General features: G+C 37.9%; 1 protein-coding gene across 4 annotated transcripts; it reads right to left on the reverse strand.

Annotated features, from left to right (window-relative positions):
• Positions 1–205: 205 nt before the first annotated feature.
• OCIAD1 (OCIA domain containing 1) lies at positions 206–26,421 on the reverse strand. 4 transcript variants are annotated; one of them, XM_055339148.1, is made up of 9 exons: positions 26,218–26,421; positions 24,650–24,712; positions 23,639–23,719; positions 16,276–16,329; positions 10,437–10,484; positions 9,366–9,501; positions 7,446–7,621; positions 3,295–3,447; positions 206–734 (listed from the first exon to the last, which is right to left on the reverse strand). In XM_055339148.1, the coding sequence occupies exons 2-9, from the start codon at positions 24,705–24,707 to the stop codon at positions 697–699; spliced, it is 744 nt and encodes a 247-aa protein (XP_055195123.1). In that variant the 5' UTR covers positions 24,708–24,712; positions 26,218–26,421; the 3' UTR covers positions 206–696. The 4 variants fall into 4 exon arrangements, with proteins under 4 accessions (XP_055195123.1, XP_055195129.1, XP_055195115.1 ...); XM_055339154.1 differs by lacking the exon at positions 26,218–26,421 and adding an exon at positions 26,070–26,187; XM_055339140.1 differs by lacking the exon at positions 26,218–26,421 and adding an exon at positions 26,006–26,026.
• Between the last annotated feature and the right edge of the window lie 690 nt (positions 26,422–27,111).

Here is a 27,111-nt window from a genome sequence, read left to right on the forward strand (position 1 = left end):
TTCATTTTCCATTCACCTGAACCAGAAACAAACATTAGGTAATAATGAAGATGTGGAATCTGCAAATTTTTCAAATACAACCACTGCTTTAAGGTGTTGAACTATTTACTATGTTTATTTACAGGAGTCACAATCTGACCAAATTCCCTATCCCTACAAAACACCACTTATACAGAGATTACAAACAGTAACACCATGAAATCAATGAAGATGCATGATCCTTTATATTTTATTTATCATAAACATTAATAAGTGAATACAGCAAACACTGGAGAAAGGCTTTTTAATAGTTTTTGGATGTGAAGCTTAACACTTAAAATTACACTTGCTCCCCCCAACCCCCCATTCAACATGCAGATCTGTATCTTCATGTATGCTGATCTAGAGTATTACAATCTCTTTACAGTTTCATAAAAGCATCCTTACCCTGTAACTTAAAAATGATTTCACAAACTGTATGTGATCATGGTATAATACCATCATTCCTATAGTTCCTCAAGGTGAATACATCCACACAATATTCACATTAAAGTCTGTTTTTAAACATCATTTTAATAAGCCAAACCACAAGAACCCAGGTTCTAGTTTTAAATGTTTATGAAGACTGCTGCTGAGCTCAAAGCATGCAGATATTCATGACCACCTAGATGAAGCTGGATATTGAAACTCCTTCAGTAGGTCCAATGATGCAATTTTTCACTCATCCCAAGTATCTCCATATTTGTTTACTTTGACTAGGAAAAAAGCACAAATAATTGATGATTCCAAATAGTAGTAGGTGAAAGATACTATTCTAAATTTGCTAGTATGATGAAAACCATGTTTCTCCCTCATTTCCAACAAATGCACATAAGAGAAAGGGGATAGGGGCTAGCGAGACTTTTGTGAACTGAAGGTTGGATATAAGTAATGATGCACTCTATCAGAAACTTTACCTAAGTATTTGATCCTCATAACAACCTTATAAAGTAAACACAAACCCCATTTTAAGGGTGAGAAATCAGATTAGTAACTTGCCCAAGGTACCAGCCTAATAAAGCAAATAGAACTGAACTCTGAATACAGGTCTGTTTAGGTCCAAAGCAAGGACATCTTTACAACTTCACCATACTGTGATATATATATTATATAGCACATCTCAAAAAAGAAACAATTACCGGGAAATAAAAAATAGTAACAAGCATTTGAATTTTGTTTTTCACAAAAAACACCATAACAGAAATGATCAAGTCTTCAGGTTGTAGTTAATTCATTCTTCTCCCCCATGAGCTGTTAATACTATACAAGGAAATGGGTTTCCAATATCCCTGCATTTCACATAAAATTACATTTTGAAATAGGCTCTTTTGTCTTCTTTACTCTTTTACTTTCAACCTCTCTTCTACATAGCCTTCACTTGCGGATTACAACTCTTCGGAAGACTCGAATGTTCATAACGACATAAAGGAGCGGTTACCAAAGTATGGACCAGGGACCCCTTCCCCAAGATTCTTTCAGAGAGACTAAGTCTAACTATTTCATTATTTTACTAAGATATTATATACTTTTCTCCTATTTTGCCTTTTCCCCTAGTTTTCATCCCCTTGTGAGTCTAAGGTAGTCTTCTAGAAGCTGTTATCATGTGCACTGCCCATCATTGCCCTGACGGCTAATTGATAATATGCTTATGTTTTGGGGATTTCTCAGTCTTAATTTCTAGCTTAGATAAATGTCAGCAAACATAGAATGTCAACCAACACAATCGACACAAACTAAAGCTGAAAATTCTGACACTTTCTGACCAAGTGAATCTACACTGTACTAATGTCAAATTTTCTGTCAATTCCAAAATAGAACATTCTAAAAAAAAATAATCACTCAAACTATTTCGTAACTTTTTTCTTTAAATTATAGAAAGCACACGCAAAAAAAATCAGCTCTCTTGAGGAAGAAGAAAAGAATTATTTCACATTACTGTGTCATGTAACAGAACTTTACGACTGTTCAGTCAAAACCACAAATGTCAAAACCCAGCAAATGCTAAAGATCTACCTCATTTCCTTTTGTTAACCTTTAAAACTAAGGCCCAACCAAAACACTTCGTATCTGCTACATCAGCGCAGAGTACTAAGCCATGCAGACAGGTAACAGAAAAGATTACAAAAATGAGAGAAATGCTGCTGCCTGCCCCTTATGGAGCTTACAGTCTAAATCCTCAAATTAGTGGAACAATGTACCAGTAAGTCGACATATTACAAAGTAATGGCCACCAAATGCAAAATGTTTATGCTAAAGGTTAATTATTAACAAAAAACATCCAGTATTTTTTATTACAAATCTATTTTAAAGCTGGATTTTTAAACATTAATGACAGCGGTATTATCCATAATTGTTATAAAAACAGAATTCTAAAAGAAGCAACCACTAACGATTAGAAAGAAGATTCTAAAAGACCAAAATAAAAAATATGCAAGGTTTTTATGTATTTTTGCATTTTCTGTTGGCATAGGACTCTCAAGAAGGTACCAAGGACCTCTTCCTTCCACTTCTTTTTTTTAAAGTAGTAACTAGAAAACCTTAAACAATGACTCTCTCTAAAATTCCTCAAAAAAGACATCATAAAATTCTACACTGAAACAGATATGAACCCGTTCCAAATGCCTTCTTTTATTAGGGGTAAACTTCTGTGTCAAAAAATTTCCTTTGATTAATGTATAGCTATTCCAAAAGGAATGAACGCAAACTGTGATTTTTCAATTTGTAATTAATTATAGAGCAAAAGTACTGAAAAAAAGGTCAAACTCCTCTCTTGGAAGTGCCCTAAAAGCTGGTATGTAATGCATATAACTCTATTTCAATTTCACAAAACATATGAGACAATCAATTTCATTACTCAATCAGGATTCTCTCACTCTGCTCAAAGTGGCATTACAGCCTATTATCCCCCTCGGCAATCAGATCTGGTTTTATGCAATCGATGCATCACTTAAAAAACACTTACTACATCCCAAAGTGACTCCTGATAAAATAAAATATTCAAATGGATTTATAATTTCTACAATGTATTAGAAGTAGTCCTACTGTCTTAAGTCATGCCACTATTTGGACTTGATTATTTTCTAACACAAAATGGTCTTTGAAATACCTTAGAAAAGGAAAACCTGGTAATTGTGACAGAACTAGTCTTTTAAAAAAATGTTATTTTGGTTAATTGCTTGAGGAATTAAATCACATATTAGTATAATTAACATTTTTAACTAATGCTGCAGTTTCCAACCCTAGAGAGTAAAGTGATTTCAGACTAAACTACCATACCTTCTTTTTTTGGCACTCTTTCCTGCATAGGCCTGACTGAGGGGTCAGTCTTATGTGTTAAAGTTACTTCATATGACTCTCTGTTCTTATTCCTTAATTCCTCATATGTAATATTTTTTCTTTTAGGACTTTCTTCAGGGTTGGGATCAGGTCCTAAAACAACAAACAGTTAATAAATGGTGATAAAAGGATTTGAATAAACCCAAAGTAAGTAAGTTTTATAAATGCTTCTTACCTACAATAAAACAGAATAAAGTAAAATGAAAGACCAAATCATTACCACCATTCCAAAGGTACCAGATTTTCCCCAAGATAATTACAAAACAAAAACTGCCTTTCTCTTACACTTTTAAGCTTTTATTTCTAAAATTTAAAATCAACATAAAAAATTAAAAGGTAACCATGGCCAGAAGAATGGATATTGTAATATATACCAACGCAGTTTATACTCACTATAATGCTAGTGTTTTAAACTAGAAAATTATTCATAATGCTTATATAATTAGAAATATATCCTACTAGGGACAATGGAACAAAACTTGACAGTGTATATATTTTACTTAGTAGTATTTCCATAGTTGAATGTTCCTATAACCAGAGGCTATACACAAATAACTATTAAAGAATATCGTTATGCTTAAACACACTTGAAAATAGCTGTTGAAAAGTATAAAACACAGCCTTCAATTACCACAGGCATCATTTTTACTCAGGTGTAACGAAGCAATACTGAGGTAGAAAAAAGTGGCAATGATCATTTTGGCCGGGGAACCAGCATTTATTCTTTCTCTCTCCCAAAGTCAAGGTAGCATTATGTATCATCAAAGAGTTAAGTACTGATGTAAAAATAGATAAGTGGTTACTCTTACTACTAGATGGAAGAAGTATCAGTTTACAAAATGTATAACCAGTAAAAAAAAAAAAAAGCCAAAAGAAATGAACTCATGCTAACCTAACATTCCTCAACTACTTAACTTACAAATCTTATATACTACTCCAGAAGTAGTATTTCTCAAAGAGGTTTTTACATACAAATTGGGCATATTATTTTGTTAATATAATCATATTAATTAAAATAATTTTTTAAAAAGCAGTTTTTATAAGTGGTATTTTGGAACTCTACAGTAAGGTCCCAGTGAATAATCAGAATTTTCAAACCACTATAATAACATGTTAAATGTTTTCAAGCATAACCTTTTATTTTGCTACAAAGTATACTGCACTGACACCAAGTAATACATTTCCAATTAGAGTATACCATTCTTGAAAACTTTTTGCTAAAAGAAAGAATGCAAAGAAAAATTTTATAGCCATATATTGGGTTTAAAAAGCACTCGGATTTCATTAGTAGTAATTATCAAACTCATTTCCCTTCACCACAATGATATTTTTATAATTCTGAAGGAAACGGTGTGTCCTATATTATTCGTTAGGAACCCTAAATTCTCGTTTGCACTTTGCCAACAATCCGTGAACGTCCTTGGGCAAATCACTAAACTTCTTTGAATCTTGGTTTTTTCAATTGTGAAATACAAAAGTCTGCCCAGATGATCTATCTCTAAAGTTCCTTCCAGGTCTAATGCTTTTTCTCACTGAAAAGAAAAATACTTCTTGGTTCCGAAATGCTGTGACAAATAATGGAAACATAAATCAGAAGATTAGGGAGAATTTTTTCCACTTTACAAAGCCCAATGAAAATATTCTGCATTGTGTAGGGAGCATGATTTACTACTTTGGGAAGGTTATAAAGAGCTGGAAGGAATAAAATATAAAACAGCATTGATTTAAATCTAACTTAATAAACTATCTATGATAAGTCTCCTAACACAATGAAGGAGAGCTTTCTACTTTGAAAGATTAATAACTCAATTCCTGGGAAAAGGAAGCAGAACCAAATAGGGCAAACAAGACTTTCACAAAAGGGGAGAGCATCCTGCTAAGGGAGAACGGCAGTTGGGGCAAAGCAGGGGAGGCCAGGACTGGCCCATGTAGAAGGTAGTCAAAGAGCACAATCTTGACTTAGAAAAGGGGTTGAGAAAGCAGAGTACTGGATGAATAGATGGCTGCTCTTGAGGCCATAAAATATATTAAAATATGGGCCTTGCTGTAGTCTGTGGGCAGACACCAAGGGGCTTTTTGTCTCTCTGCTTTTATTTGGAAAAGGAATTGTGCAACATGGAATGGAATTTTCTAATGCAAATGGAAGAAAGATGAAATTACAAGGGAAGAAGTGATGCATGACTAGAATACAAGAAGAACGGATTTGAACTTGAGTAGGCAAATGAGAGCTGCAGTGAGAAGTAAGAACAGCTGCCTTTGAAGATAAAATAACTAACCACTCTTGCCTAACCTGCCTCCTACCTCCTTCCCCTTTCTGACTAACTGGAAGGTCTTGGTTTCCAAAAGGGGAGGAGGGGGGTGTCAAGACTCAACACCTTTCATCCACTTAGGAATGTCTGTCTAACTACTTTAATTTCCATTCTCTTCTGTTTCTTCCTTTCCAAAATGTCCATCCTCACTGTCCCCACTCCAACTTGCTCTAAGGCAATGCTGTCCAGTATCATTTTCTGCAATGAGAATGTTCTTTATCTGCAATCATTCCAACAGAGTAGCCACTAGCACATGTGGCTAGTGAACAACTGAAGTGCTACAAAGCAACTGAGGAACTGAATTTGCCATCTGATTTAAATTTTAATTAATTTAAATAGCCATATACATTTAGTGGCTGCTTTACGTTCTAACCTACCTAGAACCCCTTCTACAACCTCTAGAACCTGAATTGACCTATAATCAATTTCTCCCCACTGTTTCCATTCCTTCCCTTTAAGCCACACCTAGATCCAAATCTTTCCCTTCATAAACAGCAAAAACCCAAATGTTCCTTTAATATTGTTTGTTCCTCATAGTTAGTTACTGGCTTATGGTGTTTGCATTAATGCCAACATTTTCGAAGAATATTCTATCCACAATTCCTTATCCAAAACTCTAGTCAGAAATGTTTCAAAATTCAGTCTCTCAGATTTTAGAAAGAGGTCATAGTATATAGCCCGTATTTTACTTAATATCTAACCATTCAGAGGTCTGAAGCAGCAATAATCATATTAAGATAAAGATTCTAAATAACCATGTCAGTTTAGGTCAGGGTTTGAAATCAGTTAAGTCAGATGTGATCATCAATTTAACTGTAAAAAGAAAAGAGCTTTGGAGGGGTGGCTGGCTGGCTCAGTTGGTAGAGCATGCAACTCCTATCTTGGGGTCGGGTGTTCAAGCTACAGGTTATAAAAAATAAATTTAAAAAAATTAAAAAATAAAGTTTTGTGGTTGTCAAAGCTTTTAGGTTTTTAGGATTTTTAAATAAGGAACTGCAAATTGTACTTCTTAATTCTTCACTTGGCACCCCAAATTAGACTGAAAAAACGAAGGAAACAACTACTGAGAGCCTATGACTTGACAGGCATTACCTCTGATTATTTCATCTCACTCCCAAAGTTCTTTAAGAGAGGAGAGATCAAGAAACTGAAGGGATCGCAAAGTATTACCTGCCTAAAGTCACATAGCTAGCAAATGTCATTCTTTCAAATCCAGGCCTTAATCCAAAGTTGATGTTGTTGCACTTACATTCTGCGATCTTCAAAGCTAGTATTTACACAAACTTCACAAAGCATTTTCACATGGATTTTCTCACTTGACAACAGTTCTGTAAGGCAGGTAATTATTATTTTTCTCATGTTATAGACAAAGAAGCCGAAAGCCTTTAAGACCAGCCTAACAAGTGTAACCTCTCTGAAGCTTCCCTGAGGCCCAATTTATCACTTCTTTGCTATAATCACTAACTTTGTTAGTATTTTCAATTAATGAGACACATTAGCAATTTTTCCTTATATTTCTATATCTTCTAGCTGTCTAAGAGAGTTTCTTAGGACAAGAACCAGGTCTCATTCATCTGTACTTCTTCCAAACCTAGCTGAGTGCCTGACACCTATTGGACGTCATAAAATGTTAAATGAATGAAGAAACAAATGAACAAACATGCTGAGTTTAGGCTGATGGTGAAGCATACAGGTGATATCCAGAAGAAAAAGTCATCAAATAAAGTTTATACATACGTTGGACCATAAAATGCTGAAATTCATTTCAAGAGAAGTTTCTACCTTGGGCAATATGATCAGTAATACCAGTGGGAGTAGATTCATTCATAGAAGCACTGAATGGAATTGGCTCATAATGAGGAAGCATCTCTTTTTCTAGGTTGTCTGCTGCTGGAGACGTCACAAAAGATGAATGACCACTCACATTTGAGTCATATTTTGACTTCTGAGAATAGTGCCTGTAAATCATATTGTATACGAAATGCAAATTATTGCCTATACCCTAAAAAAACAGTGTTCTGGTATGAAAACCAGTTATCTTACTTTTTAAAGGAATTATGTAACTTTAACATTGTTACTTATTACAATTAAATGTAATCTGTTTTTCTCTGCCACAAAAATTTTAAAAATATTTTGACCCATTTATACAACTTAAAAACAATCACCCTTAATACAGAAGAAAAGTATATATTCAATTTTCTAATTCCTGAGCTTCAGAGATCAATTTTCTTAAAAGATTCCCAATGCAGGGATCCCTGGGTGGCGCAGCGGTTTGGCGTCTGCCTTTGGCCCAGGGCGCGATCCTGGAGACCCGGGATCGAATCCCACATGGGGCTTCCGGTGCATGGAGCCTGCTTCTCCCTCTGCCTGTGTCTCTGCCTCTCTCTCTCTCTCTCTCTCTCTCTCTCTCTCTCTCTCTACATAAATAAATAAAAAAAAATAAAAAAAAAAAAGATTCCCAATGCAGAGATTCCAATGCATGTCACATCCCTGAGATCGTGACCTGAAGCAAAATCAAGAATCAACTCCTTAACCAACTAAGCCACCCAGGAGCCCTACTTCAGAGATCATTTTAATGTGTTTAAAGTCCTTGGAGGGGTGCCTGGGTAGCTCCATCAGTTAAGTGTCCAACTCTCAGGGTCATGGAACAGAGTCCCATGCTTAAAATTCTTTTCCCCTCCTTCTCCCTCCCTGCTCATGTATGCTTTCTCTCACTCTCTAAAATAAATAAAATCTTTTAAAAAAGTACTTGCAAAGAATAAAGTATTTCAAATGAAAAACGTGTCCAGTTCCCACATTAACTGGGAAGTTACTTCCACAGCTAGCAGGCCATAAATGCTATTTTGATAAAGCAGATATGAAATACTAGCTTTCATGGGGTTTACCACTTATAATAATTTATCAACTAATTATACTTAATTACATTATTAGTTATCTACCTATCCAGATGGACAGATTCATTTACTTATACTTAGATAATTAAAACAATATGCTATATACTTAGATAATTTCCCTAGTATTTTAAACAACAGGATTAAAAAGTTGAAATTTGTTAAGAAATGAGACTGATAAAATTTGGAAATTCAAAAGTCCAAAATATAGTAATCAAAGGTGTTTGCCAAATTAAAATCCTAGTATAAATGCTCGCAACAGGATGCGATTCTGTATTTAAATTTTTTTTTTTTTTTTTTTTTTTTTATTTATTTATTTATGACAGTCACAGAGAGAGAAGGAGAGAGAGGCAGAGACACAGGCAGAGGGAGAAGCAGGCTCCATGCACCGGGAGCCCGATGTGGGATTCGATCCTGGGTCTCCAGGATCGCGCCCTGGGCCAAAGGCAGGCGCCAAACCGCTGCGCCACCGAGGGATCCCCGATTCTGTATTTAAAACAAAGGCAGAGGCAACCTGGCTTGCTCAGTTGGTACAGCATGGCGGCTTTTGATCTTGGGGTCCTGAGTTCAAGCCCCAAGTTGTGGGCAGAGTTTACTCAAATAAATAAATAAAAATAAAACAAAGGTAGACAAATTTTAATCCACTTTTAAAAATAAAATAGCTTTAGCTTGCTGCAAAACGGCAAGTTTCCAATGAGCCTTCAGGTTACATAATGTTTCATGCCCTAAATTATAGCAATATCCAGTTACATTTTTTTTTTTTTTTTAGCTAAAATTAAAAGCCTTCAATAAAAAAAAGAATTTGGCCTACCCAGATGGTGAAGATCGCCGGGCCTGTCCTGAGCGTAAAGCTTCTCCAAGAGGGGAATTCTCCAAATTTTTGAACTTCTCTTGGCAAGTTTTCACGTAAGAAAGCTTTCCAGCAAAGTATCCCATGATACAAGCAACTTATTTGTAAAAACAAACAAAAAATGTTATTCAGTGTGCCCATTTAAATAAAAATCTTTCCTAAAAGGACACTTTTTAAGAAATGTGATCTTAAAGCACAGATTCTGTAGATCTAATTCACTTTCACAAAACAAAATAATCCAAAATAAAACAGCAACATAATACATAAATTCCACTTTACTAATTATTAGTACAGACAGGAAAGATGTGGTAAAGGTATAATGGAATGGAGACTCAAAAGAGAGTTCTAGCCTAGTCACGGGGATTTCAGGGCATTTCTTTTCCTATAAAATGGGAATCCATACTATTTACCCAGCTAATTTCATAAGACTATTTAAAATTACGTGCAAGAAATCCCTTAAAGTAATGAATTATGAAGTGGTATCTAAATGTAGCTACTGTTGTCTTATGTGTTTATTTCCAATATAAAAGAGACTAACTTGGAAAAAAAAAAGAGAGACTAACTTGGAAATATTCATAAAAAGACTGGAGTGTTCTTTTTTTAAAGCAATTTAGCGTCCTTCCTATAAACCATACTATAATATATAAATTATGCTTACTTACATTTTAAAACGTAAAGAGATTTTTTAAAGTTAGACTTAATTTTAAAAGACATTTTACTTTGATTAATCAATATATCTGGATTATTTTCTTTCCTCATAAACCAGAGAATTTATTTTAAAATACTATGTATCTTTACAGATTATTTAGAGTAATTTTATTATATTATAAAAGAAAAAAAATCCTCTTTCAAATACTTTATAATTCTTAATCCTAACAATAAAATGCCCAAGTAGTCAACTAGTCCATTTAATGAAAAGCTTAAATAAGCTGGTCAAAACAAATAATCAAAAACTGTTATGAGTTGGGCATGACAAAACATTTACTAAAACTATTTTACTTAGGTAAGAAAACTAGTGTTGTCCATACTTACATATAAGTTTAGGGATGGAACCATATTTGGGATGACTTGAAAGGATTCCTAAAGATAAGAGTATATATTTCTGAGTCACATTGTTAGAACAGACACATTTATATAATTAATATGTTTTGGCTATTATTAAAATAAAATAGGGTTATGCCAAATTTATGCTAAAGGTATGTAAGACAATGACACAAACTGTGGTAAAAAATGCAAGAAAACTTTCTGTGAGTCATAATCTAGTCTCTTCTAATGTGAGACAAAAGCAGTTTTTAAAAAGTTGGGTGCTTAGGTGGCTCAGTTGGTGCAGTGTCTGCTTTCGGCTCAAGTCATGATCCCAGAGTGAATCCTGAATCCTACAATGGGCTCCCTGCTCAACAGGAAGTCTGCTTCTCCCTCTGCCCTGCCCCACTTGTGCGTGCATGCATCCTCTCAAGTAAGTAAAATCTTTAAAGAAATAAATGAGAGAACCAAATAAATTCAACATCAAGAAATATGAAGAAAATACAAAAGACTCTAGAATCTCTTAGAAAAATTTAGCAAGATCACTTGATACAAAGTCAATATGAAAAATATATATGATTTCTACATACGATAAACCAAACTTTGAAAGATACAAATTACAGCACCAAAAAAAAAAAAAAAAAAATCAAAGAACCAGAAGTAATCTAATGAAAAATATGAAAGATTTATACACTGAAAACTACGAAACTTACTGAGACAACTGAAAGCTAAATGGAGGAATATATCCATGTCCATAAAATGAAAAACTAAATATTGTCAATATGACAATTTCCATAAATTCATCTATAAATTCAATGCAATCCCAATTAAAAATCAAAGTAAGTGTTCCTAAAAGTTGAAAAATTTATTTTACAAATCATGTGGAAACACAAAGAACTGAGAACCAAGGGAATATTGAAAAACAAAACTGGAAAACTGACTACCAACAAATATCAAGATCTACAATAAAAACTGTAGTAATCAAGACAGTTATAAGTACAAGAGTAGATAAACTGATCAAAACCAGAAGAGAGTCAAGAAACAGACCCACACATAGACACTTACGATAAAGGCAACACTGCATGCAGTGAACACTGACAATCCTTTCAAAGTATGGTGCGGGGTCACCTTCATTTTCATAATGGGGGAAAAAATGTACCTTAGTCCTACCTCATACAACACAGGCACACTTCAGAAATATTGCACGTTCAGTTCAATGGCACCACAGTAAAGGGAGAATCACAATAAAGGAAGTCAAATGAATTTTTCTGTTTCCCAGCACATATAAAAGTTATGTATTAAGTGTGCAATGGCATTATGTTTAAAAAATAAGATATACATACATTAAATATTTATTGCTAAGAAATGCTAACCATCATCTGAGCTTTTAGAGTTGTAATCACTGATCACAGATCACCATCACAAATGTTAAGGAGAATGTTTGAAAAATTCTGAGAATTGCCAAAATGTGTCACAGAGACACAAAACTGAGCAAATGTTGAAAAAAATGGTGCCAATGAGACCTGTTCAAAGCAGAGTTGCCATAAGCACTGTGAAGCACAATAAAGTGAAGCACAATAAAACGAGATATGCCTGTATTCAAAAACCATTCCAAATGACTTGAAAATTTAAGTATGAAAGAAAAAAAAAAGCTTATAGAAAAAAAGAAGAGATTCTTTGCATCCTTTTAATAGACAAAGATCTCGGAGCACAAAACGCCCTCATGATAAATTAGACTCTATCATATTAAGAACTACAGTTGATCAGTGGGAAAAAGTAATCACAATGCATATAACTAACAAGACTCACTTCTAGAAGACATAGAAAACCCTCACAAAACCAACATAAAAAGACAATCCAATGGAAAAAATGGACAACAGACTTGGACAGATACTTCACCAAAAAGGAATATATTTAAGTGAGCTATAAACAAAAGAAAAGGTCCTCAACTTCATTAGGGAGATGTAACTTAAAATCACAATGCAATCAGTATTACTGTTCCCTCACCACAATGGCTAAAAGTTCAAGGGACATGAAAAGATTAAGTGTTAGTAGTTATGTTTGTGTTACATTATCACAAGTACATTGGTGTGAGAGTGTAAATGAGTCCAAACAATTTAGAAAGTTTGGCAGTACCTAAAAATATACATAAACTATGACCCAGCAAAATGTCTACTGAAAGACGCTGTACACACAGCAGAACATTTGTAATAGTCAAAATTGGAAATTACCCAATTGCCAACATACAACAGGATGGATAAAACTGCTGTCGTATATACACAACAGAAAACTATACGGCAAGAAGAATATACAATCTACAATTACAGGCATCAGTGTGGATGAATCTAGTGACATGCTCAAAAACCAGCTCTCCAAATAAAAATCCCAGATTTGTAACATTGGTCAATTTCTGTGGAGAAAATACTTGCACCAGACCTATTTCGTTTATTTATTTTTTTAAAGGATTTTATTTATTTATTCATGTACATTATTCATGTACACAGAGAGGAGAGAGAGAAGCAGAGACACAGGCAGAGGGAGAAGCAGGCTCCATGCAGGGAGCCTGATGTGGGACTCGATCCCGGGTCTCCAGGATCACACCCTGGGCTGCAGGCAGCACTAAACCGCTGAGCCACCCGGGCTGCCCCCACCAGACCTATTTCGAGCTACCGAGGAATTAAACACTGGCTTGCCAAGTTCTTGAAAATTTAACAATCAGCTTTTTGGAAGTGATACAAGCCAATTCCACCATACCACCGGATGAATCTTATAACGTATATAAAAGAATGTTTAATTGTAAGATTTCATGTATATGAGATATAAAAACAAGTTATGCTATTAGCTTTAGTTATACAACTAAGATGAGAAGACGATAATACCTACTTTCACACAAAAGAACTATTCCTTCATTCTGTCCCAAATAGTTACAGACCATTTACAACAAAAACTACAAAGTAGAAACGTAACAGTAAACATGATGTTTTCTTTACCCCTCAGAGTTTTTAGTTTTGCCCTCTGATCAGTGCCAGAGATAGCCTGTTTCCTAAGGGGGAAGTAGCAAGAATAGAGGCAAACAGACTTCCTGAAGGCTAATTCAATACTCTTGGCAACAGACGGCTGCATTAATTACAGTGGTAGTGTAGACAGAAGTAGACAGTTTACAGAGATATTTAAGAGCTGGACTAGAATGAACATTCACTGGGTAAGGCAAATAAGAGTCAGAAGTTAAGGATAATGCCTGTTTCTTGAATGAAGAGTGATACCATTCAGACATGGGGACAATGGAGAAACTGGTTTGGGGGGAAATGGACTCAGCTCGAGATGAAGTAAGTCATTCTGAAGAGCCTGTGAGGGCCATTCATCTGAAGATATGCAGAATATGGTTCTGGAGCAGATACGTAGGCTAGGGATAATCATGGGGGTTTTAAAGCAGTAAATGGTCACTGAAGGCGACATTATCGTTGGGTAATAGTTTCCATAGACTGAAGACTAAGAGTCAAAATAGAACTCTGAAGAACAAGTGGAAGATGAAAACCCACATTAAAATACAAGTACCAACAGGCCATGAATTTTTGTCTTCTAGTGCTATCAACCAAAAACAGTATATAGTATCTATCAGACACTCAAAAAATATGAAAAAATGGAGGAGTTGCCAGAGGCAGGAGAAAAATCTGAATACGCTGTCACGGAAACCAGAGGAAGAGAACTGTTTCAAAGATTGGTTAAAGCCCAACATCCAACAAGAACAAAAACTGCCCATCGAATTTAAGCAACAAGGAGGTTGTGCTGGTAACCTTTTAAAGTTCTGGTAAATGTCAGAACATATGCATAATCTCTTTACACAGACTGTATTGGGTTAAAAGAAGTAAAAAGTGAAGTACTCATTCGTGAAGTCTGGCTTCAAATGCAAGACAGCTGACAACAGTTGAAAAGGGATGTGAGGGAAGATTTTTCTTTTTTGTGTTCTCAAGTTAGAACAGACCTGGGCATGTTTAAATGTTCTGAAAGAATGGGAACAAGTAGTGATGGAGCTAAGACTATATTAAGTATGACACATTGTGGATGAATGCGTATACAAAATATCAGGCATTTTGATTAAATGCAAAATGACTTGGGATGCCTGGGTGGCTCAGAAGTTGAGTGTCCACCTTTAGCTCAGATATCAATGCTGGGGTCCTGGGATCGAGTCCCACATCGGGCTCCCTGAAGGGAGCCTGCTTCTCCCTCTGCCTGTCTCTCTGTGTGTCTCTCATGAAAAAATAAAATCTTCAAAATGTTTTGGTGGATTCTGAATTCCTTTTCTAAAGTCTTCCAATTTCTTTTTTTGAGACTGACTTTATTAGAATACTACATCCAAAACAAATACCCAGTACAATTTAACAATTAAAAAAAAAAAACTTAATCCTGGGAAACTGTTATGTAAATAATAATGTTCTTTTTTGTATTTTTATTCCAAATTATCAAAATCCCAACAGTAACAACAACCAACCCGGACAAAGTTACATAATAAACATTATTCCATAAACCAGGTTAAATCATTTTCATCAATTCTTTCTAAAAAAAAAAAAAAAAAATGGAAGGGCACCTGGGTGGCTCAGTTAAGTGTCCGACTCTTGGTTTTTGCTTAGGTCATGATCTCAAGGTCACAAGATCGAGCCCTGCATCAGGCTCCACGCTGGGTGTGGAGACTGCTTAAGATTCTGTCTCCCTCTCCCTCTGCCCCTCTCCTCCACTCACATGCAAGCAAAAGCTCGCTCTCGCTCTCTCCCTCAAATAAAATCTTTGAAAAATTGAAAATTAAAAATAAAAAATGGATTACTGAAATCTACTCCAGGCTCAGACCTTACAATTACAAAGGAAAACTTTGGAACAATATTGTTGATCATGGTATGACTTTTGTAGATTAAATCATGGAGGCATAAACTGCCATTGATGACAAGTCAATCACCAAATGGTGACCAAGCAGCCAGGAGTATTTTTAGCTGTAAGAAAAATTTGTCCTGCTACAGGTTCTAACATTTTCATTCACTCTACCTGAAAACCGTTCTATCACAACATATCTGTAACTAAAAAAATGGAATTTTTGCTTCCCTTATTTTGTGTGTAATCAGTTATGTGTAGGAGCAAAGCACTGTAATATTCACACCAAGAGAATTTGGGACAAAGTGTCCCCACCACCCTTAGTATAAGGCAAAGCTCTGGTTTAAGGAGCTAGCACCTACTGATCCTTAAACCAGTGCAAAAGAATCACCTGGAGCTTGTTAAAACACAGAGTCCTAAGCACTATCCTCAAAGATCCTGATTAAGGAGGTCTGGGGATGCCTGGGTGGGGCTCAGCAGTTGAGCATTTGCCTTCGCTCAGGTCGTGATCCTGGAGTCCCAGGATCGAGTCCCACATTGGACTCCCCACGGAGAGCCTGCTTCTTCCTCTGCCTATGTCTCTGCCTCTCTCTCTCTCTGTCTTTCATGAACAAATAAATAATCTTTTTTGTTTAAAAAAAAAAAGGTCTGGAATGGGGCCCATGAATTTGTATTTCTAACAAGATCCTAGGGTAACAATGATGATAGTGATGATGTCACTACCTCCTACAAACCTTCTGCAGGTTTTGTTACTTTTTTGCTCTTATAGATTGCTAATGTTGCTACAGTGTTGGAGGACATCAAATTCTCAAATCAGTATATCTGAGTCAGTGGGTTCATGGAGACATAACTCTCCTGAGGTTGCAGAACTTTATCAATGACATGTTTAATGATACATTATTATACTTTATCTAAAAATCAGGAAAATAATATATAAAACTATAATGATATCCAAAATGCCAAATAAACTTCAAGTTTAAATATTTACCTTTACTAATTAATCCTTGAGTAATCAACATACTTGTTGCAGCCAAAGGCACAGCTAAAGGAGGAAAAAGAACTTGTCAGCATCAACAAAAGGAAAAAAATTTGAATTCATAAGTGTCAGTAAAATCATCTAGGCAGTATGTCACACAATTAAGATCTTTAAGAGATTTTTTTCATTTTTAAAAGCTGTATTACATACAGTCAGAAATATAAAAGAAACATTTTAAATTTAAGAAACTATTACAAATACTGAACAATGTAATTCAAGAACTATTTAGATTTGGCTTTAAAAGAGCCATTCGCTAATATCATCAATTAAGACAACATACTAAATAAGGACCAAAAGAGTAAGGAGGAATAAATTAATGAGAGGCAAAAAGTATAGAAGTATAGGCAAAAAGGTAGAGCTTTCTTTTAATTACTACCCTTCTAAAGATAAGGAAACTGGAACTTAGAGATGTTAAGTAGTTTGCCCAAGGCCATATAACTACTTCAATGGCAGTTCCAGATTCTAACAGTCTCATACCAGAGCGCAAGCTTTTAAGTTCTGTGGTACACTGTGTGAACCAAAATGCAAGAAGTACTTGTCCACAATTACACGGTGATGGGGGCAAGAATACACAAGTATATATTTTAAATACTAATGTTTTTTCTTCTAAACCAATGAATTCCTTAAAACCAGGTGAAAATATTACATAATGTAACACTGTGTGTCAACTATTCTTAATTTTAAAAAGTCTACAAAATATATACACATATTAAACCAGAGTGAAAAATTCAAAATTCTCCATCATAATCTCAAAGGAGCTCATAATTAAAAATCAGTTTTCTACACCCGTACTGTCCAACAGAATTTTCTGTGATGATGGTAGTAGTCTGTATCCATGTTTCCCAGGCTAAGGAGTGTGCAGAAGATTTAAAAATAGGAGCCCTGAGGCTGCTATCTTTAAAAAGATCCCCTTACTAGGTCTTTGACTGATGTGTGGGAACATGACTGGTAAACAGTTCCCTACAAGTGATATAAAACTTGACCTGAATGATAAGTGGCTCACTGTGCCTAAACTGCTTAAACAAATACAGCTTATCCTGAATACCTACTTTCTTTTGGAGTCTGGAATTTTGGCATTTGCTAGGCTGAGCGTATGTGACCCACCAGTCCCCAGGAAGAACCCCAGGCACTGAGTCTCTACTGAGATTCCTTGGTAGATAACACTTCACTCATGTTATCACAACTCATAGCTGGAGTTGTCCTTTTGTGTGTGACTCTACTAGCAGAGAAGTTATGGAAGCCTGTGTCTGGTCTCCTCTGGACTTTACCCCACACTCCTTCCCTTTTGCTGATTTTACTTTGTATCATTTCTGCTATGAATTATTTCAAACTGAAATAGCTACATGTGGCTGCTACACTGGACTGCACAGTTTCAGACCAGGGGTTGGGAAATGTTCTATAAAGACCCAGATGGTAAATATTTTAGATTCTGTGGACCACAGGTTTCTCTGCCTCATCTACTCAATTGCCATTTTAAAGCAAAAGCATTGAGACAATAGTAAACAAATGAACATAGACGCGTTCCAATAAAAATTTATGGATACAAAAATATAAACATGTGACTTTCACATGTAACAAAATATTATCTTTTTTATTTTTTTCAACCATCTAAAATAAAAATGTAAAAATTATTCTTAGCTCATGGCCATACAAAACAGATTTGGCCCTTAGGCTATAGTTTGCTCAATGCTGGTCCAGACTATATGAGCAATTTAAGAACTAAAATAAGTAAGACATCCAAATTATAATTAGAGATTTCATAATTAAAATCCCTAATTCTGGAGTAGGGCATTAGCTTTGCCATCAGACACAATATACAGAAACCCCGACATTTGAATCCTTGGTCTACTATTTATGAATGGATTTTACTTTTGCAAGAAAAATGCTTTCTTTAAGGTTGGTTGGTTAAAATATCTTTACATATTACCACTTAAAGTTTTTGAAGGACAAGTCCCTTTTCATTATAGCATCATCAATATAATTTATCATTTTTTCCCCTTCCGTTTAATTTGAAGATTGCAACATGAAGCACTGAAGAATCATGCAAGGATAAAAGGTGTCGAGAGTGAGTTGGCCATCTCCACAATGGACAATGCTGTTCCCATTTCACTTCGTCCTTAGGCCAAGATGGTATAATGCAGAGAGTAACAGTTTGGTCAAGAAAATTCTAGTACTAGTTCTATCATTCACTACTTATCTTCGCATAAATCTCAACTTATTTTCATGCTATAAAGGATAATGGATTAGAACTAAAGTCTAACTCATGTCACAGTAAAAGAAAATGCTAAAACTGAACTAAAATTCAGAGATTATCAAGTCTTTATTCTAACCAGAGTAAACAGATATTCAGAAAGAACAAGTCATGTGCTTAAAAGCAACATAGATAGTTTGTGGTAGAGCTGGAACTAAAACCCAAGTCTCCTGGGCACCTGGGTGGCTCAGTGGTTGAACCCCTGCCTTGGGCTCAGGGAGTGATCCCGGGGTCCCAGGATCAAGTGCCATATGGGGCTCTCCACAGGGAGCCTGCTTCTCCCTCTGCCTCTGTCTCTGCCTATGTTTCTCAGGAATAAATAAAATCTTAAAAACAAAACAAAAAACCCCAAGTCTCCTGACCCCCAGCCAGATCCATGGCATTTTCCACTGCAGTATGTGACTCCTATCTGAGTCTAAATAATGTTACTTTAGGCAAACCAATAATACTGTTAACCAAAAGCTATTTTGCATCATGACCCTGGTCTGAACCATATCCAATACAAGGACTCCTACAATTCCTTAAACTCCTTAAAATTCCTTCTACTCTTACAACAACAAAATGCTATTTTATTTTTTTTTCAAAATGCTATTTTAAATTCATAACTGTGTTCAACTGGAATTTGTATTTTGTCCACCACAGTAGCACTAATACCCATTTAATATAGAAAGCTTAAACTTAAAAAATAAATTGAATTAAAAAAATAAATAAATTGAATTAATCCCCATAATAATCCCATGAAATGTTATCCCCATTATATAGATAAGGAAACTGAGGCATAGACAGTAGGTGCTTGCCCAAAATCTTAAAGCTAAGTGATGGGGCTGGGATTTGGATCCAGATAGGCACCAAAGTCTATACTCATCATTCATTATACTGTCTCATTAAAAACAACTAGTACAGAGGCACTGGCTGGCTCAGTGGAGCTTGCAACTCTTGATTTTCAGGTTGTGGGTTCAAGCCCCATGATGGGTGGAGATTACTTAAAAATAAAATCTTTAGGGCAGCCCGGGTGATTCAGCAGTTTAGCACCACCTTCAGCCCAGGGCCTGATCCTGGAGACCCGAGATTGAGTCCCACGTCAGGCACCCTGTGTGGAGCCTGCTTCTCCCTCTGCCTGTGTCTCTGCCTCTCCCCCCCCCCCCCCGTGTCTCTCATGAATAAATAAAAATAAAATCTTAAAAAAAAAAAAAGTCTTTAGGGACGCCTGGGTGGCTCAGAGGTTGAGCGCCTGCCTCTGGCCCAGGGCTTGATCCTGGAAGTCCCACACTGAGCTCCCTGCATGGAGCCTGCTTCTCTCTCTGCTTGTGTCTCTGCCTTCTCTCTCTCGGTCTCTCGTGAATAAGTAAATAAAATCTTAAAAAAAAAAAAAAAAGGAAAAAAAATTAAAAGGAACACGAAAACCAGCTAGTACACATGTATATTATTCACAAAATCTATAAATGATGCATAAAACCAATCAATATGAATTCGTGTACCTTTTTAGTAATTCCAGAGATTGAGAACTACTGTAACATTAATACATATTAAGCTAACCCCAACCCTTTTATGTAGATTCCTTCATTACCTGTATGTTTGGGCAAAGATAGAACCGGTTTGTGGTTAGTATATAGGACCACAATTTCAAGCAACTGAAAATAAGATCCCTTCACAATTACATTTTAAAATTAAAAGTAGTTAAAGTAGAAATAAACAAGTTACCTTAAATAAACTCTAGATCAAATGTGATTTTAAACCAAGATGAATATATTTAATAGATCTAAAAAATGTGTAAAAATTACCTTCGTAAGTACTTTTTCTACTCATTCCTACTTTCATCACACCTTTTTAAAAATCAATGGACATGGGACGCCTGGATGGCTCAGCGGTTGAGTGCCTGCCTCTGGCCCAGGGCGTGATCCTGGAGTCCTGGGATGGAGTTTTGCATCGGGCTCCCCGCGAGGGGCCTGCCTCTCTCTATGCCTCTCCCTCTGCCTCTCATGTATAAATAAATAAATAAAATCTTTAAAAAAAACACAATGGATGTAAGATGATACTCTCCAAACACGGATTCCATGAACTCATTTATATAAATGTTAACATCACATACTGCACATTTGAAATATGTAAGCATGCACATCCTTATAGGAAGATATAAATGTTAATGTACAAAATTTCCTAATGCAGGACTATTAGTTCTCCTGATAACTGTATGCTAAAATGCCTGTTCTCTGCGGTTATAGCCAAGATTCTCTGTTTTCCATGTTTGATGTTGCTGCAATAGGCAACACCTAGCCTATGTGTTTTAAAAGTAATCATTAGGGGATCCCTGGGTGGCGCAGCGGTTTGGCGCCTGCCTTTGGCCCAGGGCACGATCCTGGAGACCCAGGATCGAGTCCCACATCGGGCTCCCGGTGCATGGAGCCTGCTTCTCCCTCTGCCTATGTCTCTGTGCCTCTCTCTCTCTCTCTCTCTCTCTCTCTGTGACTTTCATAAATAAATAAAAATTTAAAAAAAAAAATTTAAAAAAAAAATAAAATAAAAGTAATCATTACTTATTAATGTAGTAATATCTAAGTTATTCAGTAATTTTCCAGTAATCCAGACATGGTATACAGCTAATAAGCTGGGTTTTAACCTCTCTTTATTGTGTGCTTTCAAACTTGTAATTAATCTGGAGTTTTTAAAAACATTTTATTTTTAAGTAATCTCTACATCCAACGTGTGGCTCAAACTTACATCCCCAAGATCAAGAGTCGCAGGCTCTACGGGATGAACCAGCTAGGCTCCCCATATTTAATCTGTTTGAATACACAGAATTACTAAGGCTTCTGTTGTTCATATACTACATGTTCTACTTCTAACAGGATACACGAGTGCTCTGCCTACTGATCACCACCCTTCAATATTTCTAGCATAATGCTGTTTTAGCTATCTAGAATGTTATACTTGTACAGTAACATAAGTTTATCAGCCAGAAATTAATCTAAACACCATAGTAGCTTTGTGGCCATAAGCCCAACATTACAACGATCCCAAACCTCTCTCCACCAGACTTGTTTTTTTCTTCTGTGCCAACAATAGACTTGAAAATAGATTGTTTTATCTATCTACTCTAGGTAATCCACAAAGATCAATTATCTGTTGCCAGAGTACAACTGAGTTCCCTGAGAAATTATTCCCAAACTATGAGCCATGGACACTTTTTACAGGTCTCTGATCCATGACAACTATAGATCTAAAAGAATTATTCTCACTGCAGATGTGCACCATCATCTAATTCTTACTCAGGTTCTCTCTAGCTTGAAAGCTCTGTAAGTCTCTGAATATTTGAACGAAAGATAAAATGCCCAGGATTTTATGAAAGGTCCTATTATCTTTTTGGTCTCTGTTGATTCTTTCCCTACCTCTTGTTGCCTTACCCACGCATGCTACCCAAACCTCTGTCATGTATTCTATTCCCACATTTTAGCCACATGACAGATATTACCAGTTTTATACTTTTATTTCTGCACCCAATTCCTTGAATTCACCAACACAACTATACCTCAAACCCTAATTTCTCATACACCTTTGCTCCTCTCTAGTTGCTTACCAATCTTCTGCAATCAGATGTTACAAGAGGAAAGTGTCCAAACTAAACTTGTAACTCCTATTAATTAAACATCTTTAAATCAGTAAAGTCATCACTAGTTTCCTAAGCTACATATCTTGAAGTTAATACCCCTTATACTGTTTATTTAAAAATCCTACTATGTATCCTTTAAAAAAAATATTTCAATACCACCCATCTTCTGTTGTCCAAATGATACTTTGATTAATATCTCAATAACTGCAAGCCTGAGCTGCTGCCAAAAGTTCTTAAGACTTCAAAAAACATAACTTCTCATCCTTCTAATCCATCCTGCACACTGCTACCTAAGCTTCCTCTTAAAAATTTACAAACTGGGCACGGGGGTGGCTCAATGATTGAGCATCTGCCTTTGGCTCAGGTGGTGATCCCAGGGTCCTGGGATCGAGTCCTACATAGGGCTCCCCAGAGGGGGCCTGCTTTTCCATCTGCCTCTGTCTCTGCAGGTCTCTCATGAATAAATAAATAAAATCCTTTAAAAAAATTACAACCATTCTGGCCTTTGAACTAAAAGTATATTATGAATCAAATCTTTAACTTCTTGGTATTATGTTTATTTTGTACTTCCAACAGAAGATTCCTATTCCAATCAATTCAGCCTCAGGACTCCAGTAAAGATCAAGTTATTGTAGACTCTGCCTTTGCTCACTGTTCCTTTCATCTAAATGTTCTCTGACATTCTTCTTCATTTACCTCAAGTCCTAGCTGTAATGCTCTGCAGGGAGTCTGCTTCTGCTTTTCCCTCTCATCTGACCCTCCACCCCGCTGCTCGGGCTAGAGCTCTCTCTCTCAAAAATAAATAAAATCTTAAAAAAAAAAATTACTTTATTTGAAAGGACTGTAGTGACCACATGAAGCAACTTCAGGACTCTGTTCAAAAGTAAGATTGTTTAATGCCTTCAACATGCTCTGTATTTAAAAAAAAAAAATCTTCACGTAGAAGGTCTTAGTCACAAATCAGGAGTTAACAGTGTAACAATATTTCACAAAGATAAAATGGGAACTGACTAGGTTTTTATTTTTTAAACTAGGTTTTATCATATAATAGTCAGAAGTCTAAGAATTTAAAATCACAAGCTTCTGTCTCAGACCCAGCTTCACATCCAGACATAACAATTTACCAGCTGTATAACACTAGGTAATTCATTTAACATCTCTAAACTTCAATTTCTTCATTTGTAAAGTAAGGGTTAATAGTTATCAACCTAATTGGGTTGTTTTTATATAATCCATGTATTCTCAATAAATGTTAGCTATCACTGTTACCAACAAAATTAACTTATGGTCTTGAATGAAGTTCTAGAAATCATTACTTTATGCACAATTTGTTTCCCTTAATCAACCTCTTTTAGCAATAACCAACCACACCAAAGTGTGCCAATTTTTTCTATATGATGTCACAATAATTTCAGGTACTAAAGGTCAAATTTTGTTAATTAGAAAATTCAACTTACATCTGAACCAGAAGCTTTCGTCATTGCACTCCGCAAAGACTCTTCTTTCTTCCTCTGTTGGAATGTAATCAGCCCCTATGTCTTTTCACCAAGGAAAATTGGCAAACATTAAAATGCCCACAGAAAAGCTAAGCCTAAAAATTTAATTCAGTCTAAACATTAACAAAACACACCCAATTTTTTAAAAAAAAAATTTTAAATGTGTGAAACTGGCTCACCAATTCTTAAAACTTAAATTCAATTTAGTTAACATATAGTGTATTATTAGTTTCAAAACCAGAATTTAGGGATTTATCAGTTGCATAGAACACCCAGTGCTCATCACATCACGACCCTCCATCATGCCCATCACTCATTACCCCATCCCCCCACCCGCCTCCCCTCCAGCAGCCCTGTTTGTTCCCCATGGTTAAGAGTCTCTAAACAGTAGGCTGGTAACTTTTAAAAAGCAAACTTTGACTTCAAAGAGAAGTCAGTGCTACCATCTATTAGGACTGGCTACATAATGTAGCATCTTGGTCCAATGCAAGATGAAAATGTGGGACCAGGGCAGCCCAGGTGGCTCAGAGGTTCAGCGCTGCCTTCAGCTCAGTGAGCGACCCCCGGAGCCCTAGAATCCAGTCCTATGTCTGGCTCCCTGCAGGGAGCCTGCTTCTCCCTCTGCCTCTCTCTCCCTCTCTGTCTCTCATGAATAAATAAATACAATCTTTAAAAAAAAAAAGTGGGACCATCTGTTCAAATTATTAAGAATTTCAAGGTGGGGAGTTGGGTGGCACAGTAAGCATGTGACATGGGATTTTCTCTCCTACCCCATTCCCACAACGCTAGTTCTAAAATAAACAAATCTTAAAAAAAAATAAAATAAAAAATAAAAAAGGAATTTCAAGATGGTAACAGATCATTAAACCACGTGAGCCCCTGGGTGAAGCCAGTCCAGCTGCCATCACACAAGGCAGTGAGTTTTTCTACACTGAACATGCTTCTAATTATAAATATTTATTTGATAGTTACGGGGAATTGGTCTTGGAACTTCTGCATTCGGCTCTCGAAAATCAGCCCTCCCGTTCATCTTTCCTGCATCAAAAAAACAAAAACAAAAAAATTTATGTTAAGTATCAGGAATCATTAGATAGACCAAAATAAACTAGGACACAGTACAGTAAAATCACTCGTCAACAGGGCAGGCAAGCACGCACCAATCATTAACTAAACACTTCTTACTAAATGGGGAGGAATTGACATTAATAAAAATAGTGACCTAAATACAACAAGCAACAGACCTGTTAACTAATTTGGAACTGGTTACTCATCTTAGGTCCCTTAAGTGGAAAAGAAAATAGATCCTTTATCATTATTTATCGGCAGACTAGGTCAAATTAAGATGTAAAAAAGAGATCAAAGACATGGATTATTTCTCTTCCTAAAGCTGGATTTATTTCACGTCATCCTAGATTTTGGACCTTTCAGAAGTATGTGCGTGATAACCGTGATTTCCCAAAACGGCGGAAGAGACAGCCCCGAATTCACTACTGGGCTTCCGTTCTCAAAGCAGCAAATAATGGCCACCGGAGACACTCCGCCTTTCCCACAAAGCACTGCGCCACAGACCCTGAAGGGCAATGACGTCACATCGCTGCCCCCCGCCGCTAAAGCTGACGGCAAATCCGATGTCCTACACTTTCCCCGCTCCCTAGACACTTACGAATAGGTACGATTTAAAAGAATAATAATAAAAAAAATAAAAAGAAAAAAGAAAAAAAGGGCAGCCCCGGTGGCTCAGCGGTTTAGCGCCGCCTGCAGCCTGGGGGTGTGATCCCAGAGACCCGGGATCGAGTCCCACGTCGGGCTCCCTGCGTGGCGCCTGCTGCTCCTTCTGCCTGTGTCTCTGCCTCTCTCTGTGTCTGATAAATAAATGATATAATCTTTAAAAATAAATTTTAAAAATGCACACAATTCAAGAACATATTTTTATTATTATTTTTCTTCCCGACCCCTCGCTCGGGACTTGAGGCCAACACGTCAGAGAACCGCGTAGGTCCTGGAATGAGCGTTGGGCACCGTGCCAAGCGACGGGCACGGGCGTGGGGGAGGGGGGGCAGGAGGTCGGCCCCCCGCGGGCCACCGTAGGGCCGGCCCGCCGCCCCGCTACGACAAACAGGGTCACGTGAACTCCCGGACGGAGAGGTCGCTCGACAGGCCGCTTCCAGCCTAAAGATCGAGTAGGCAGCGTGAGCGTACCCCCACCTCAGACACCCTGCAGCAGGGCCAACGAGGGCCCTCCACACCACGCCACTCTTAACCTCTCAACGCACAGCTAAGAAAAATAAAGTCAGTAAATAAATAAATAATAAATAAAAAAAAAACCACCCTGAACCGTCGTCGGCCCACGACCGTCTCCCGCACGGCACGCCTCAATAGGCGCGTCCCCCACCTGCCACAGCGTCCCCGCCCGCGGCGGCACTCAGGCCCCGGGCGCGCCCGGCCCACCCTCTCAGGCGGGAAGATGGCGGAGGGCGCGGAGGCGGCGGCCGGGCGGGGGTGGGGGGCGGAACGGCGGCTCTCCGCGTCACCTCACCCACCTCCGGGCGACGGCGGCGAGCGACGGTGCGGCAGCCGCGGCGATCCGAGCCTGGAGGGGGACCCGACGCGGGTCAAGGAGGAAGAACAGCGCGCGGAGGCGGGCGGGCCGGCGGGCGCGCGACGCCGCAGCGGAGGTGGGGGTGGGGAGCGGAGCGCCGCTCGGCCTCCCGGAAGCCACCCAGATACAGGCTCCAGAGGACCGCGACCCGGAAGCACTGGCGGCCCGGCGGAGGAAATGACGTCAGGCCCTCCCTGCGGAATCGGGGGCCTGCGTCTGCGCCTGCGCCCGTCTGCCCCGCCCCCCTCGGCCCGTCCCTCCTCGGGGCTCGCCCGGGTCGCGGCGCTCGCGAGCTGCACTGCGGCTGCGCGCGCCCCTCTGCGGCCTGGGCCGCGCCCCGCCCCGCCCGCCGCGGGAGGCTTGGCCGCGGCCTCCGGCCTCGTCCCGTGGCCCAATGGCTGTCGGGATCGGGAGCCCCCTTCTATCCCGTTGTTCAGAGGAACCGATTTTTCTTGCATTCCTCTGGTTTGGGGCTCTACACAGTCGACTCCATTCCTTGAGCCCCGGAGGCTCTTGAGCATGCGCACTCGGGTCGGGTCTGGTGTCTGGAGCCCCGCTGCCGCCTGGGGCTAGAACCTCGGGCCCGCGCCGGCGCTCCCTGGGCGTCAGGTGTTTCTCACCTGGAAGGATGGAAACTACACCTGTTGCCTAGGGTGGTTAGGGTGAAAGCCCCACGCCTGAGCAGAGACGGCGCTCAGGGCTCCCTCTCAGTGGGAGCGCCCCTAGCCCAATGCGGGCCTCGTGACTTGGGTTCAGCAGGTGTCCGCCGCCCCGGCCTCCAGGCCTCCGTTCATCCATGCATTCAGCTTAGAAGTCGGTTTGGGGTTTAAGATTT

This window comes from Nyctereutes procyonoides, unplaced genomic scaffold, assembly GCF_905146905.1.
Source record: "Nyctereutes procyonoides isolate TBG_1078 unplaced genomic scaffold, NYPRO_anot_genome, whole genome shotgun sequence".
Classification (NCBI taxonomy): domain Eukaryota; kingdom Metazoa; phylum Chordata; class Mammalia; order Carnivora; family Canidae; genus Nyctereutes; species Nyctereutes procyonoides.